Below are 17,289 nucleotides of genomic sequence, written 5' to 3' on the forward strand. Positions count from 1 at the left end.
ATAGGTCTGTTTTGAATCTGGGTCATGTAAGATCAAAACCTAGGTCACCAGGTCAAATCAAAGGAAAAGCTAGTTAACACAGTAGAGGCCACATTTATGACCATATCTTAATGAAACTTGGTCAGAATGTTAATCTTGATGATCTTTAGGTTAATAGGTCAGGTGAGCGATACAGGGCCTTCATGGCCCTCTTATTTTTTATTTTTTATGCAAATTTAGTTTTTGTACCCCCCGACAACAAAGTTGTAAGGGGGGGTATACTGGTTTCAGGTTGTCTGTCTGTCCGTCTGTCTGTCTGTCCGTCTGTCCGTAGACGCAATCTTGTGCGCACCATCTCTCCTTATCCCCTTGACAGAATTTAATGAAACTTCACACAAGTGATCAGTACCAACAGTAGTTGTGCATGGGGCATGTTAGGTTCTTTTAGAAAAAAAAATTGCAGAGTTATGGGACTTTGTTTTTTTGATACTATACTATATACATAGACACAATCTTGTGCGCACCATCTCTCCTCATCCCCTTGACACAATTTAATGAAACTTCACACAAGTGATCAGTACCAACAGTAGTTGTGCATGGGGCATGTCAGGTTCTTTTAGAAAAAAAAATTGCAGAGTTATGGGACTTTGTTTTTTTGTTACTATACTATATACATAGACACAATCTTGTGCGCACCATCTCTCCTCATCCCCTTGACACAATTTAATGAAACTTCACACAAGTGATCAGTAACAACAGTAGTTGTGCATGGGGCATGTTAGGTTCTTTCAGAAATTTTTTTTACAGAGTTATGGGACTTTGTTTTTTTGTTACTATACTATATACATAGACACAATCTTGTGCGCACCATCTCTCCTCATCCTCTTGACACAATTTAATGAAACTTCACACAAGTGATCAGTAACAACAGTAGTTGTGCATGGGGCATGTTAGGTTCTTTCAGCGACAAAAATTGCAGAGTTATGGGACTTTGTTTCTTGTTAACATACTACATGTACATACAGTCTGCATATGCAATCTTGTGCGTGCCTAATCTACCAAACCCTTGCACACAATTTAATGAAACTTCACACAAGTGATCAGTACCAACCCTAGTTGTGCATGGTGCATGTTACATTCTTTTAGATAAATATTCTGCATAGTTATGGGACTTTGTTTTTTGTTACTATACTGTATACATACAGTCTATATACATACAGTCCACATAATTATGCAATCTTGTGTGCATCAAATTGCAATGTACTGTGTCAGTGCATGCGGGGGGTACATTCATCACCTTTAGTGATAGCTCTAGTTAAGTTTGTATTTGATGAAAGCTAGTCTGTTTCCTGTAACTGTTTAGTCAATTATTTATGTAAAAACAACTTGGTTGTGATTACATTTCTGAAACTACAGTTCAGTTAAACTCCTTAGAAAGTTTTATTGATGCTTAGGACCAAAGACTTGGTTTTGAGGAAGGTTATGGGACAGCATTGATTCTTAGACTAACCCTAATGTTTGATTTTGATGAAAAAAAACTTGTTTCTTTTGAAAAGTTATTTTTGTCTTGTGTAAAAATCTTATTCCATTAACTTTTTATGGGGATCATCTGGTTGAGTTTATAGGAAGTGGGTGCCAGTGTAATATCAGTTTGAAAAAAGTAAACCGATTTTGTATTGACAATATAAAAAAGAATTTTACCCTGTCTACAATTTGTGTAACTTTCATTTAGGTAGCTGACAAAGTATTCCGTCCTTTATACCAGTCTGTCCATCAGTTTGTTGGCCTGTCCAGAGAATTGGAATCCTGTGATAATGTGAATACTTGACAAGAATTTTTAATAGCTTACAGTGATTTTCTTGTTTTATCAAGTTGACATTGTCTTTGATAATTACTGTTATTTTATTTTTAAGACTGTGTACAATGATTGAGTAGGTAAATCTCAGAATGACTATATAAGCATAATATGTTTACTTTTAATTGAATGAATTTACATATATTGTTATATAAAGATGGCACAAATTGGATAAACTAAGTCTGAGAACTGCATCTTGTTCTGTCCAGTAATATGTCATATTTACAGTGTACCTTTGCTCTTGACCGCTATACAATATACTGTGGTCTTCTCAAGTTCAATAAGATGTGCTATGGTATTCTCAAATACAGTTTGATGTGGTCCTACAATACACGGTTTTCTACTTGACCTTCATACAATGTACTGTGGTGTTTTCAAATTCTGTACAATGAACTGTGGTCTTCTCAAATTCAATAAAATGTTCTGTAGTGATCTTGAATTCTGTACAAAGTACTGTGGTATTCTCAATTTCAGTACAATGTACTGTGGTCTTCTCAAATTCTATACAATATACTGTGGTCTTCTCAAATTCCATACAGTGTACTATGGTCTCCACACAATGTACTGTGGTCTTAAATTCCACACAATGTACTATGGTCTTCTCACATTCCACACAATGTACTATGGTCTTCTCAAATTCTATACAATATACTGTGGTCTTCTCAAATTCCATACAGTGTACTATGGTCTCCACACAATGTACTATGGTCTTAAATTCCACACAATGTACTATGGTCTTCTCACATTCCACACAATATACTATGATCTTCTCAATTTCTGTACAATGTACTATGATCTTCTCAATTTCTGTACAATGTACTATGGTCTTCTCAAATTCTGTACAATGTACTATGGTCTTCTCAAATTCTGTACAATGTACTATGATCTTCTCAATTTCTGTACAATGTACTATGGTCTTCTCAAATTCGGTACAATGTACTATGGTCTTCTCAAATTCCACACAATGTACTATGGTCTTCTCAAATTCTGTACAATATACTATGTTCTTCTCAAAATTCGGTACAATGTACTGTGGTCTTCTCAAATTTGGTACAGTGTACTGTGGTCTTCTCAAATTCAGTACAATGTACTATGGTCTTCTCAATTTCTGTACAATGTACTATGATCTTCTCAATTTCTGTACAATGTACTATGATCTCCTCAATTTCTGTACAATGTACTATGGTCTTCTCAATTTCTGTACAGTGTACTATGGTCTTCTCAATTCTGGTACAATGTACTATGGTCTTCTCAATTTCTGTACAATGTACTATGGTCTTCTCAAATTCGGTACAATATACTGTGGTCTTCTTAAAATACAATGTACTGAGTTCTTCTCACCAGTGTTGTCTTCAGAACATGTGTATGTCAGAAGCATGATATCTTAAACTGTTGTTGACTATTGTATATTGTTGATTAGTCTATAATGCTGTGAACTATACTAGTAAACAGATATAAAAGTTTGTAAAGATATATAATAGTTGTATTGCTATCTATTTTTGTAATTTTTAAAGATTTTAAACCTGTTTATTTGTAATTATTTTATAGACAGCATTGGATAATAAATAATTTTAAACACTTTTTTCTTTTCTGTTTTTTTTTAACCATTAGCCTGCTGGCGGCAAATGATTCTGCCTTTGCGACCAGTGCAGACCAAGATCAGCCTGCACATAATAAGTGGTATGGCCCAAGTTGAATGATGGACCAGTCCATTTTAGAAATTTAGCAGGGTAAAGGTTTAAAGCCATTTGTTACATGAACCTGAAAAACATCATTGAAAATAAACGGGTTTTTCTGGCAGTTATTAAGCTTAGAACAATGGTTACCAGCTATGAAATCATTTAATTTCATGGGCACGAAATTTAGTGGTTTTGATTAAAATGTCTATCTCATGGGGATATGAATTCTTGGATTTCAACTTTTGCACGTAAATTAAAAGCATTCTTTATTCATTGGAAATTAGTTTCATGGATTGAATAAACCAGGAAATCCACGAAATTTAGTCCCCCAAGAATATTGTTGATTTTACAGTACACTCTGTCTAGCTTAAGTTGTTATGGACCATTATCAGCAGAAGATTGCCAAAGAGATATCCGTCTGAAAAAACATTATAGCTTCTTTTTTAAGTGTGTAATTAGGTGTTGATATACATGTGGAATCATTAATATTTGTGACCGACTAATTTGTGGATGTTTTAGTTCAGTCAATCCACGAAATTTAATCCCAACGAATAAATATAGGAAGCTTTTGTATCGAGAAATATGCACGAGTTCGTCCGCTAAAAAACGAGTGCATATTTCCTGAAGCAAAGATAATAACCTTTTTATCACATACGTACTAATAATCTTTGATAATGTGGCAGTTGAGTCCAATAAGTCCAGGGGTGTTCAAAGATAATCCGTCACAGATCTATTGTAAAGCAATTATTGGATTTACCTGTATTGGAAAATAAACAATGTCGATTGTATTGAGGTCAACTGCCACATTCTCAAAGTTTATTAGTATCTACGCGTATAAATGTAATGTAAATATTATGAGCTTGTTCAATAGCCTGAATAAGATTGAGAATACTGAATTAAATAAAAGAATTAATGCAACATTACAACATATATTAAATTACGTCACGCACCCGATATGAAATTCAGGCATTCCGTGTATGGAAAATATTGACGTTTCCGGTACCAGTGTAACTTGACGGGGAATAGAAACGACTATGTAATAAGCTAATTTTTTGTGATCAAAGTCTGAAATCTATGAATTCATATCACCATGAAAGAGCCGCTTAGAGCAAAACCACAGAATTTATTGTCCACGAAATAAAATGAGTTTACAGTATGTAAATAGGAGATGAAGAATGTCTCTTCTTTTGAACTTCCTCTTGCTATCTTTGCTTATTTTCGTTTGTATGTACCTTTCTTTTATCACTTATCTTTAACTTGCTGTCGCATTTGACCTAATATCTTTTGTGTTGAAAATATGGGAAGGTTTGGCGGGAAACTGTTGACCGAATACATTGTTAACCTTTAGCCTGCTCTGTCTTTGCGACCAGTGCAGACCAAGATCAGCCTGCACATCCGTGCAGTCTGATCATGGTCTGCACTGTTCGCTGTTCAGTCTGTTAATTTTCAGTGAACACCCCTTCGAATAATTAATGGTATTGTCCAAATTGAATGATGGACCAGTTCATTATAGAAATTTAGCAGGGAAGGGTTAAGAGCAAAAACGTAGAGTACTCTTTCTGTAGTTATTCTGTTAAGGTAAACAAAGCGTAATGAGCGGGAATTTCAAAATCAAGTTGCATCCTTAATCACATGTTTAAATAATATTCTAACATGATTCGATTTGATTTCCAATTAAGGACGTATGCTAGAATTTGGTGCGAAAATATTCCCAATAACAGAATTTCTTCAAACTTTGGATATTGAAAGACAATCATCTAAGAAACAAAAAATGCAATAAAAATCATAGGTTAAAGAAATTCTGTTATTGGGAAAATTTTCGCCCATCTCATATACAGGGAATTCTAGCGTACGCCTTTAAACAAAAAAGGAATTCAAGCTCTGTATATTCTGCGATAAACAACGATTGACGCGCGGACCGGTAAGAGAGCATTATGACGTCAATTATGACGTCAAATTGCCGCATGCCGCCTGATACATTACTCATCGGGAATATGAAGTCCAGGGCCATAATATTTATTAAAATATGTCAATGAGCATGTCAGAATGAAAACAATCAAGGCCTTCTTGTGATTTATCGTCTAATTTACCACGGTTCATCGTTCAGATGCTTCAGTATTTAACCACTCGGGTTAACGCCCTCGTGGTTCAATCCCTACGCATCTGAAACTCTGAACCGTGGTAAATTAGCCGCTGAACCACTCGAAGGCCTTTTGATTATTTTGTTATTTTTTTTTTTTTTTTTTTTTTATTTTTTTTTTTTTTTTCGCTAAAGCGGATCTTCACCCGCTGTACACTTATTCAAATGGTCCATGCACACTTTTTTACGCAAATAGGTCCCGACAAACCAAGGCCACAGTGACATGAAGACTAACGTGCATTTTGAGCAATAACTCGAAAACGAGCGTGCCTTCGGACTGCCAAACTTCTTAGTATTATTTGTCTGTGTTCAGTAGATAATCCCTCTGTTGTGGGGGTCATGGGGTAACGCTCACCTTTAAGTACTTTCTTTTGAAAATACAGAGATATGTTTTATAAAAAATTCGAACATATATGTGACGCAGCTCTGTAGTTGCATATCGTACTACCCAAACTAATAATACCAAGATATTTATTATGACTTATTTCTGACCAAATGATGGTGTTTCTTGTAAATTAGTTGATTTAAACTTTATTCATTACTTTATTTATTAAATTTAAATTTAAAAGTGTCATATTGGTCAGTAGATCCTGTTTCTAGGATCTAATGTATTCATCGTGGCCGGGCCAAGCGTATTGTATTGACAGATCTTAGATTATAAATTTTATGGTCATGTGCCTTAATCAGAGTACGCAGAAATTAAATTATGGTAATTTATCTAAAGGGTCGTACTGTTGCCAACCGAATCACGCATGTATGAATGGACAGTATCACCATCACGGACACGTGCGATGTAAGACATAAGTATTTGAATTTACATGGTGCTTTAATCAATGTAGCGGGATTGTAATCAGTGCATTAGAAATTAAAAGAAAATTGACAAGATTTATTTGGACTATGATGTTGTAGGTTTTTTTTATACGCACTTGTAAAATGTTTCAATAATGAAATGGAATAACATTGTGAAAAAATCTCGCCAAAGCAAGCGTTGAAATGTTTCCTACATTTTTCGAAATCTAATGGCTATAATTTTTGGCCAATGTAGTACTAAACGTAACTGCCTTTCAAAGACTTACTATGCGATTACCAATTCGATAGCAGTATTTCTAGTGCGTGCCGTTTTACGCCACCAACGATGTTTTTATCTCTTAATTAGATGTAATTAACAGTGGGACAGATGCACCTGAGTTTCATACATGGACTGGGAGAATCGCCAACTCATAATTACACCTGTGTACTTATGGGCCAACTTTTAGGTTTTAATATTTTTTTTCATGTTTTACCTTTATTAAAAATAATAAAGTAACAAAGGAAAGAATACTATACAAACTATTTTAATCTAATTCGTATTGCCCGTCAGTCATGACCTGGCATCATGAATATTCCGTATAGTTTTCGTAAATAACTTTTCGGTGATCCGAACCTACAACACCGATATCAAACTATTGAAAATGCCAATTATTACCATCATGGTATCCTGCCGCCCCCCCCCGCGTTTAGCCACTAAACCGCGGGTAGTGTGTTCGAGTCATCTGTCTGACATTTTTTTTTTCTATCTTATATATTTCAGTCCAACGCCGGAAAAAGTGTCCCACTTCTCATGGTTTATCAACGAAAAACTCTTCTATGTGTGACTTCTTTATGTACTTAAAAACGGTTCTACACAAACTGTCGTTTGATTCTTCAGGCCGGACAAACATTCAAAAAATATATAACTCTAGCTACAAATCACGCACAACTGACAAGGAATTTATTTTATATTTCATCGTAAAAAGCATTTAAACCGCAAATTCTCATGTGTGTCCATAACATAACGTTGTCAGTAATTAAGTTTTAACCGCAATTTGACAAAGAAAATGCACCACACCGCCCGTGCAATGACTCCGGCCGACCTTAAAACAGACTGTACTCCCTAGGAATCACTACCACACACAGTTCCTCGCAAAGCTTACTGATGTTATTGATCCGTGTGTGTTACGTTGATGCCAAAGATAAGGACTGTGCACAAAAAGGGGAATGGTGTTGGGCTGATACACAGCTGTGCAGATATTGTCTATAATGTACCTAATCAATATTTTTCAAATTTCATAAGAACTCTATGTTTTATCATAGCTGCTGGTCATTTTCAACCACAGCGTATTGCCATTCCTACATACATTCATACACATGTCTACTTTGATTTGTTTGCATACCTCCTGTTTATTAAAAGCTGTGCAATGACACATTCTCTGAATCGATTTGGTAAACTTGATAGATCTATCCGCTTGTCATTCAGTTGAAGAAATACATCAATTCAATGCAGAAAAAAAAAAAAATATTGCTTTCTGATCTGCTAATAACCTACTATCAAAAACCCTATCACTCTTCTTGTAATGGAAATGTTTTCCCTCTCCTCCGTTTACAATACTTTTGTTGGGACTTTAAAACATTTCAGATCAGAACTCTATCCTCTATAAAACGACTACATTTCTAAAGAAACACTTGCATAGATCTACATATGTTGTTTTACACCGACAAACATCCGTCCCCACACATTCACATTCCAACTAATGACTGCTATTAATTTATATTACTTGACTGTATATATCAAGACAACCACGCATGTAAGAGAAGCTGTCTTTGTTATTGATCCACTGTTAGCAGATAGCGATATCAACGCGCTAGGGGAGGAAACCGCTACAGCGCAACTGACTTATCGTAGTATTTGCACACTTCCTTCCCCTGATAAGTGAGGAAAATTTCTCAGTATGCATGTATATTTCTGACTGAGAATTACACATCCAGGTGCATCAGGCAGATAGATCACTTTGCAGGCAGGGATGCGCCCTATATGTCTACCACAAGCAGCTTTTTTTAAAACCCCAAAACACTTGCCTATCCACTTTTTGCAGGGTTCACAACGTCATCACCCACCTCCCCCCCCCCCCCCCCCCTCCCCCACCCCCCCGCATCCCCGCACACCACACACCCCACACACAACAAAACCGAATTATTTTTCGTTTCCACTTGAGCCTTCTTTTGCTTTTGCCATTATGAGTCCACCAGGCTACCCAATACCCTCTAACAAGCTAAGGACAAAATAAAATATGTATATATTCTGGATCGTGCTAAGAACAAAAAAGTATGTATATATTCTGGGACCAAAAACGGTCTTTAATTGTAGATCTATACCGCGAGTCTATATACTCCACTTGAGATATACAGTATAGTCACCTAACGCATTTCGTAAAGAATTTGGTATGTGGGGATCAAGCACTTACCAAATTCTTTACGAAATGCCAAAGTTTCGCCAAAGCATGTTCCCAGACTCTCAAATGTCCTGATGTCAGCATTTTTTTTCCTAAAAGAGTGACTCCTTGCATAGTTTCCGCCCCATCATTACATTTTTCCACATGTGTTATATGGTATGGCACATGTCAATATTTTGCCCGCCGGGGGTCGGCGGAGCATAACGGGACTTTTGCAGACGGACCATTCCCTGACGGCGGGAGTCCCTTTGACCAAACATTTGATTGTACAACCAGGCTCTAGGGTGGATATAAGACAAAAACGGGTTGTCTCTGGGGTTGGGATTTAGACAACAAAATCATTTTTGAAATGTCCCCTTCCCCTGGGTCCCCCGCCGCCCCACGGACGGGCAAAATATTGACAGATGCATTAGTATACAGTACGGCAAGGAAAGCTTTGGTCCCGCCCAATAATTACATTATTCGCACATGTGTTACGAGGAAAGCGGAAAATGTCCAAAATCACGCTTGTATAGGCCTAAATATATATATGCGACAGGGAGCACACCTGAGTTCGCCCCAGCCTGGCTTCGCCCCAATTTGGCTTCGCCCCAATTTGGCTCCGCCGATGAACGGAACGACGCCCACTGAATATATTTTAATGATGGCATCACCTCTAGGTCCACTTGTTGGAGCTGTGGATCAAGGAACAAGTAGTACACGATTTTTAGTAAACTGCATTTCTTTATTTGCATTTTCTTCCGTTTCTTAAGATGAGCCCATCAATTATAACGGACCAATCTACAAATCCATGTGTTCGGCTACGTTTCGTTTAGACATCTTAACTTTAACAAACATAATATATCACCTTGAAAAAACTTTGATTATATTTTATCAGAGTTTACGATACATGTTGTCACAAACTGTGCGCGCCTTTTAACTTCTTGGCTTATTCCCGGGTACAAACCGGGCTTGATCCTTCGGTCAATAGGGCCTATTTATCCGGTGTTTACCTGAACAGGGTCACGTGCGTCACGGGGACGTACAATTGTATATGGACGTGTACTTTAGACAGTTTGTTTGAGAACAAAACAAGAGACAAAACATTACCAGGTCAGCCTAAATTTTCTTTCAGGACACAAAAAAACAAAAAAAGCAGATTCTAGTTTTGTGTTAAACTTTACCTATCGAGACGTTTGGTTTCGATTGGCGAAAAATACGCGAACTCAACGTGAACTCCGCCAATGAATACTTGTACCACTATCCGGAAAATCAGTTTGATATTCTCCATTTGTCCATAATGAATGTTGATAAAAAGCCAATTGTCCATACAAATTAAATTATCAATTCGTATTTTGCTACCTTTTTTCCAAATGTAAATAGGTTTCACATTATAATAATAAAAATCAGGGATTGCCTATTAAATTTTGCTTTAATTTTGACCATGTTCTTTACACTTTAAATTGACCTTCCGACGACAAAACTTGCAGCAACTACGTTTGCTCAGGCATTGCATGCAGTAAAATGACACACCCCTCTAAAATACGAATAGAACATGCGGTACCTGCGGCCATTGTTAAAGAAATATATCAAACTTGTAGAGGGAATGCAAGGTTTTCATTGTTGTAAGATTCGGCTAATTTTTTAATGCCGCTGTTACCTACTGTTACGGTTTACCAAAAAGAAATGATTGCATACTTCTATCAGTGCCTTACCAAAATTCAAACAAAAAAAAAAAAAATTAGATGGTACCGAACGTCCTTACGTGTAATTGTGTATAGTTAAGTTACTGCCCACGAAGTTTGTTGACCAGCAGTAGTGCAATAAAGCCACACCTGGGCGGGATATCTATAAAGGAGTTCGCCATGTAATATACGCAATAGAAGAGCCTGGACCGATTCAGCGGATAAACCGTTATCATCTATAATATAAAAACAAGGAACAACTTTCATAGTAGCAATATGTTAAATAGAAGACCAAGATATGTATTTATTTTATTCTAGATTTTTGGTAGCAAGAATGCCGAGGTTGTTACTATCACCACGCTGAAAATAGCGCGCAAAAGCCCGCACGACGGGTAAGTCATCGGTACCCAGGAATTACATCCCAAAAATACGGAAAAAGTGGGTGTCAGTTATGTAGACCGACAAGTGGTGCAAGTACTGTAGTTGCTCGTATTGTAGCGCAACGTGGTGCCCGGTTTCTGTAGCCGGAAAAGTGGTGCAGTCTGTGTGCTAGTCATTGCTAGCCGCAAAATGGTGCAGTTTGTCAAGCCGCACGTGGTGCAACAGTATGTAGCCGAAAGTGTGCACAGTATTCTCGCCCCAAAAACAGTGGTACCTGTTTCGTTTAAAATTTCAAAATTATTGTCAGAAATCGCTGAAAATCCTAAATTGTTTTCAAATGACTATGAGTTCCCGTTTTGTCTTGTGATGACAGTCCGAGGCCTAATTCACAGATTGACCCTCTCTTCCCAAGACAAATGAAACAGCATTTTTGACACCGGACCATCAATCCCTGTTGTGACCAGTGGGGCGGGCCCTGGGTGGCCTCTATTGTTTGTCTGTCGTTTTTTACCACTCTTTAACATTAAACTTGGCATCCCTCATCACCCCAGACGAGTCCATATTTGCAAATTATCGGGACTTTCTTGTCCGGAATTTTGTGTTAATTGTCCACTATTTTGGCTTGGGCCAACTCCTCAAGCATTTTCCGGTGTGGCCTGGTCAGTATAGTTGATCTCACTTCTCGTTTTTAAGTGTAGATGTCTTCTAGTTAAAGAATGTCATTTGTTTACCATCCGACAGTGCCGGTACAGTAAAAGGGCGTACACCGAGACATACTTTTTGTATAACAGTTCACTGGTTACATTTATTTCAGTACTCAGAGCACTAATTTTTGTGACTACAGGTGGGTGGCGCAAGATCCTATGGATATTATGTCAATCAGTGAAGCCAAGTCTAGCAAACGCTGTGGACACATTTGACGGCCCTCAATATAACCATCGGATATCAAATGGTAAATCATTATCGCAATCTTCTTTGCCATTGCAACTCGGTTTCAACATGTAACTAAGTGGCTTATATCTGTAATCTACAGTGACTATAACACTTTTCTCTCGAATTCCAAGGGATCGGTGTTTTAGTTTGTCTACCTCTCACCGCACAATACGACTTAATTATGCTATGAGTTTTTTTATGGGGCCGGACCGTTTAAAAACTCGTCGACATAGCCGGATTTTATTATATACGGAGGTTCCGCTGTAAATACTTGGAAACGAAACTTTCGCTGCCAACTTCATAATCATCTTAAGTTAACGATGAAGAGTTTTCAACAAGTTCAGGAATAAGAAATTACCAAACATATTTCAAATGAAATTTAAAAGGCTAAAAGCTTGCTGTCAGGTTTTAACCCCTTTATTGTCTGTGATAGAATTTCCTTTAAATGGATTTCATAGTTCCCATTGTTAAGTCAGCTTGGTATAACACTTTCCTAAAATTTTTACCGAGAAATTCGTGATGCGTAATTCTAGAGTTTTAAAGCTAGCAAATCTCGACCGCTTCTTTATTCTTTCAAGGCTTCGGCTCCAACTCCAAGGGCGACAAACCTATTATTGGGACAGTTTTACGGGACAGCCATTTTACAAATGCTAATTGGTAGGTTATGTAATTTACAGTTGTGCTTGCACTGTAAATGCCACAAATTTATAATCCGTTTTGCCGGCTGCAATGCATAAATTGATCGTTTTGTAGCTGCAACTTCATCGACTACGTCCTAGGTCTGCTCCTCACTAGCAAATGCAAGGAATTTTGTCATAGTTTTGCTTGGTGCAAATGCACGAATTTTGTCATAGTTTTGATTGCTGCAAATGCCTACAATTCTTGTGTAGTTTTTGCTAGCTCAAATGCATCAAATTATGTGATAGTTTTGCTAGCTGCAAATGCATAAATTACGTGATAGTTTTGCTTGCTGCAAATGCATAAATTACGTGATAGTTTAGCTAGCTGCAAATGCATAAATTACGTAATTGTTTTGCTAGCTGCAAATGCTACAATACGTACCTAGTTTTGCTTGCTGCAAATGATAAAACTATTCATAGTATGTCCTAGCTCTAAATGCAACAATTATGTAATCATTTGCCTCTGCCAATGCTTAAATTATTCCCATGTTATGTAGCTGCAAAAGCATCACTTATTTGTTCATATTTGCTTTGCTTCAATGCATAATTATGTTATGTTTTGCTTGCTTCAAATGGATGACTTATGCAAATAGCTGTGCTTGCTCCACATGCTTAAGTTATCGGATAGTTTTGCTACTGAAATGATATTATGAGTAGTTTTCGTAGTGCATCTGCATACCTTAGTAATAGTTTTGCTTGCTGCCCCTGCATACCATTCCTTCACCGTTTTCTGGCTGCCCCCCTGCATAATCGTCTCATCGTTTGTTGTTGCCCATGCACAATTGTAAACCGTTTTGCTGGCAAACCAATGCTTAGTTATGTGATAGTTATGCTTTCTGCAAATGCATACATTATGTCATAGTTTTGCTTGCCATAACAGGCATTAAGTCTTTCATAGTTTTGCTCGCTGCACACTACCTGCCATTCAAGTCTACCTTGCTTGCTGCACATGCATGAATCATTTAGTCGTTTTGCTTGCTGCAAAAGCTGAATTATGTAGTAGTTTTGCTTGTGCCAGATGCCTACCATATGTAATAGTTGTGCTGTTGCAACTGCATAAAAATTATGTAAATGTTTTGCTAGCTGCAGATGTATAAATTTTTCCTAGTTTTGCTTATCTGCAACTGCATCGCAATTATTGCTCGGTTTGTTTGTTGCAAATGCATAACTTATTTACTCGTTTTGCTTGCTGCCAATGCATAGATTCTTTGATAGTTTTGCTGCTGCAAAAGCCTAATTCATGTAGTAATTTTGCTTTCTGCAAATGCAATTCTTTGTGTAATAGTTTTGCTTTGCCTGCAAAATGTAGATTCTTTGATAGTATGGTTGCCTGCAAATGCAAAATTCATGTACTTAACTTTTGCTTTCTGCAAATGCATTCTTTGTGTACTCGTTTTGCTTGCTGTCTTCAATGTCATTACTTATGTTCATTGTTTTGACTTGCTGCACAATGCCTACATTATGTAATAGTTTTGGTATTGCTGCAAATGCCTAACTTGTGTAATTGTTTTGCATGCAGCACATGAATACGTTCTGTAATAGATTTGGTTGTGCCAATGCATAACAATTATGTACTTGTTTTGCTTGCAGCCACAAGCTAAATTATGTAACGTTTTCATAACTGCCACTACTGTCATATTTCCATTTAAAATGTCACCCTTCCCCCCCCCCCCCACCATGCCCCCCACATAGCTTCTGCCATAAGATGTCTCCCTTATAAGTAAACTGTTTGCCGATTCGGCGGGTGACTCTTGGACTCCTTAACCTTTCTTACTCATTGAATTTTGGGCCGACTAAGATCTAGCGGCACGCTCAGAGAAGGTAGACTGACAAAAAACACAAAACCCAAAGCCATGCTGCTCTAGGGTAAGCTGTGATTTTATTTTTTATTCTTCACCTCTAACTGCCATGACACTATCTTAGATCGCGCCATCGTTCTTATTCTCCAGAACTACTGTATCGACCACTGAATCCGTCATTTCTAGGAGTTAGATGGGCAGGGAATTATTTCACCGCGGAAGAACCCGAGTGTCTGGATACTACCCATCTAAAAACAATTGTCTTTTATATAAGAGGAGATATTTTGTTAGTATTTTTAACTTCAATAAAATTTACGTTCCTAAGTACTCGTGTGAATGTACGTGCGAGGCTTACGAGCTCCTGTGATTTTAGGTACAAGCTGTTGTGTTTTTAGGTACGAGCTCCTGTGATTGTACGTATGAGTATCCTATGAATGCACATAAGATAGGAATTGTCACGGCACTATCATACGCATTTCCGCTATTTTAAACGCTTAAATCTTTTGACCTGGTTGGATTCCAGCCATTTTGTGGCGCCCCGCTATCTACTGACTTCAGTGCTGTACATTTAAGCTGGTTGCAAGACAACTGTCCCGACTATGTCAAGGCTGTTGCTGATGGGAGATGTCTGTTTGGTAATGTCGACTCATGGTTACTTTGGGTAAGATATGTGTACAAGTTATGCAGGAGCAGTATTGTTTTATGTTGACATGAAAACTTAAGCTATTTTGGTTCAAAACTACAACGTGGAACAAATATTCGTGGGTCATACACCTGGTCCACTGACAGCTCTTGTTTCTATACAAGTCAACTGGGGCCTTCGTAAACAATAACAGGGTGTCATTTTCTCTTAATTTGATCGCAGGTATTTCACTTGATGGTCAGAAACTCGTTCACTGGTACAACCCTCGGATGCCTTTGCCTTTCTGTACCCAAGTTCCCTAGTAATGTTCACAATATGTTTCCACGACTGCAATCGACTCTTTAGTCTGACAAAAGTTGATAGATTGTCACTAGTTCCTGGTAAGAGCCCTTTACTTCGAAACCAGTTAATTGTGAATGACAGGGGGTTGAGCGTAGGGAATTATGTTTACTAAATTAGGGTATTTGGCAGAAATTTCTTTTGATATCGCGTCAACAATACTTGAAATTTACGTGCCAACATCATCTTTATATCCTTAAAAAACCCTTTATTATGTACAGACGTGTATATTAATGGAAAGTCCTCGTTCTTTAGCATTTAGATAAATTTAGTTTGCACTGCCTTGTACAATGATATTTATCTGATAAGACTTTTCAAGTATTGTGACAACTTTGTACATTTTACAGAATTACCACAGGAGGAAAGGAAGGTGGTAAACAATATCACAGATGATCAAATGCCCGCAAGACATTGATTGATGAATATCCATGCCGGGAAATGGGACGATACAACTTTGTCAGTAACGTTCAATTAATATTTTGCCTTTTACGTTTTTGCTCCCGAGGTTGCATTGATATTTTACTTTTGTTTGTTAACGAGACTTTAGTTCGACCCGTACCGTTGCAGGTAATCTAATACTTGCAAGCAAAGTGTCAGGCATGCTTTCAATGCCAACCACTTAATACCGTGCCTTTTCCTCAGAGTACAAATCATGGTAGTTTGTTCACAGCTAAAAGGACTACCTCAAGTGCGTGTATTGCGGTTGGCTTGTTGCCCTTTTAGACCAGTCAATGAACCATGTAGAACTAACTTAGCCAGAAGGCCCCTCTAGTTCTACATGACAAAGCCTGTTTATTTAAATTGTCTTGCCTGTACAACGATTGCTGAAAATGAAATAATATGAAGATGATATCTTACCTTTACAAGTATTAGCCCCCACCCGGGCTAACTTATACGTAACCAGTTATCTAAAAACATATTCACTTTTCTGTTCTAAGAATTTTGGCGTTGACTAAAACATGTTACGCACTTCGCAGCTCCTTCGGACGTGTCTGGCCCCCATGTTGATTGTCTCTGACAAGGAGTACCTCATATCAAGGGGTGAGTTTTTATTTTTGTGTGCTATGACATAGGTACCTCACGTACTGGTTAAATAAAGAGGTGGTATTCCTTTCACAAGCCACCATTACAGGGGCCTGCTGCTCTAACTTTCGGAACATAGTTGGTACTTCCCAAGCCTAGGAGCGTTCCCGATTAAAAACAACATTGCATGGGAGCAGGCGGCATCACTTCTTTAAGTGGTTACTTAAGTAAACAGTTTTGTACTGTACATTTACTTTTAGAAATAGAATCCATAAGAAAATAGTGTAGTAAATTCAGAAAAAGATATTGTAATAGTTATTAAAATATGGCAAAACTCATCTAGATTGTCATTTAGGCGTAAAAAAATTGTTTGTTTCGGTATCCCGACCTACCAAAACTTTGGCCGACCTAAATGTTTGTATGGCCTTAGGAGGATATTTATTCACTTTTTAACCCACACTGCACTATTTATGCTTTAAACGTGGTCCATGGATTGTTAGAAACTCACTTACTGATGGCACTAAAGCATAACCCCCGTCTTCTAATCAACCCACAAATAATTTCCGAACAGTCTCTACCTACATGTTTTGAGCATGTTACCGGAAGCAAAGAACGTTTTTTAGGCCTTACAGATATCTCAGTGCTTATTATTGCAGGAATTAGATTGCTAAACAATACTGAAACAATTATCAGTTATATAATTATATAATACAATACAGATACTAGGGGATCAGCAGGCTGCAATGATAGGGCATTCACATTTCAAACCCGGGCAGACAAAGATAACGTAAGTTTTCAGGCAGGTTGTCAATCCCAAAAGCTCCCACATTTGAAGTGATGTTGCTCAAATGATACAACTTGGGTTGTACAAGTCATGTATAAATTGATTTGGAAATACCTCTTTTTGTAAGGGCATACAGTTTGTA

General features: G+C 37.5%; 1 protein-coding gene across 1 annotated transcript; it reads left to right on the top strand.

Moving 5' to 3' along the window:
• Positions 1–2,312: 2,312 nt before the first annotated feature.
• Positions 2,313–15,755, top strand: LOC128546290 (uncharacterized). The gene is made up of 3 exons (XM_053516686.1): positions 2,313–2,861; positions 14,754–14,781; positions 15,688–15,755. The coding sequence occupies exons 1-3, from the start codon at positions 2,313–2,315 to the stop codon at positions 15,753–15,755; spliced, it is 645 nt and encodes a 214-aa protein (XP_053372661.1).
• Positions 15,756–17,289: the final 1,534 nt, after the last annotated feature.

Source organism: Mercenaria mercenaria, chromosome 10, assembly GCF_021730395.1.
Source record: "Mercenaria mercenaria strain notata chromosome 10, MADL_Memer_1, whole genome shotgun sequence".
Classification (NCBI taxonomy): domain Eukaryota; kingdom Metazoa; phylum Mollusca; class Bivalvia; order Venerida; family Veneridae; genus Mercenaria; species Mercenaria mercenaria.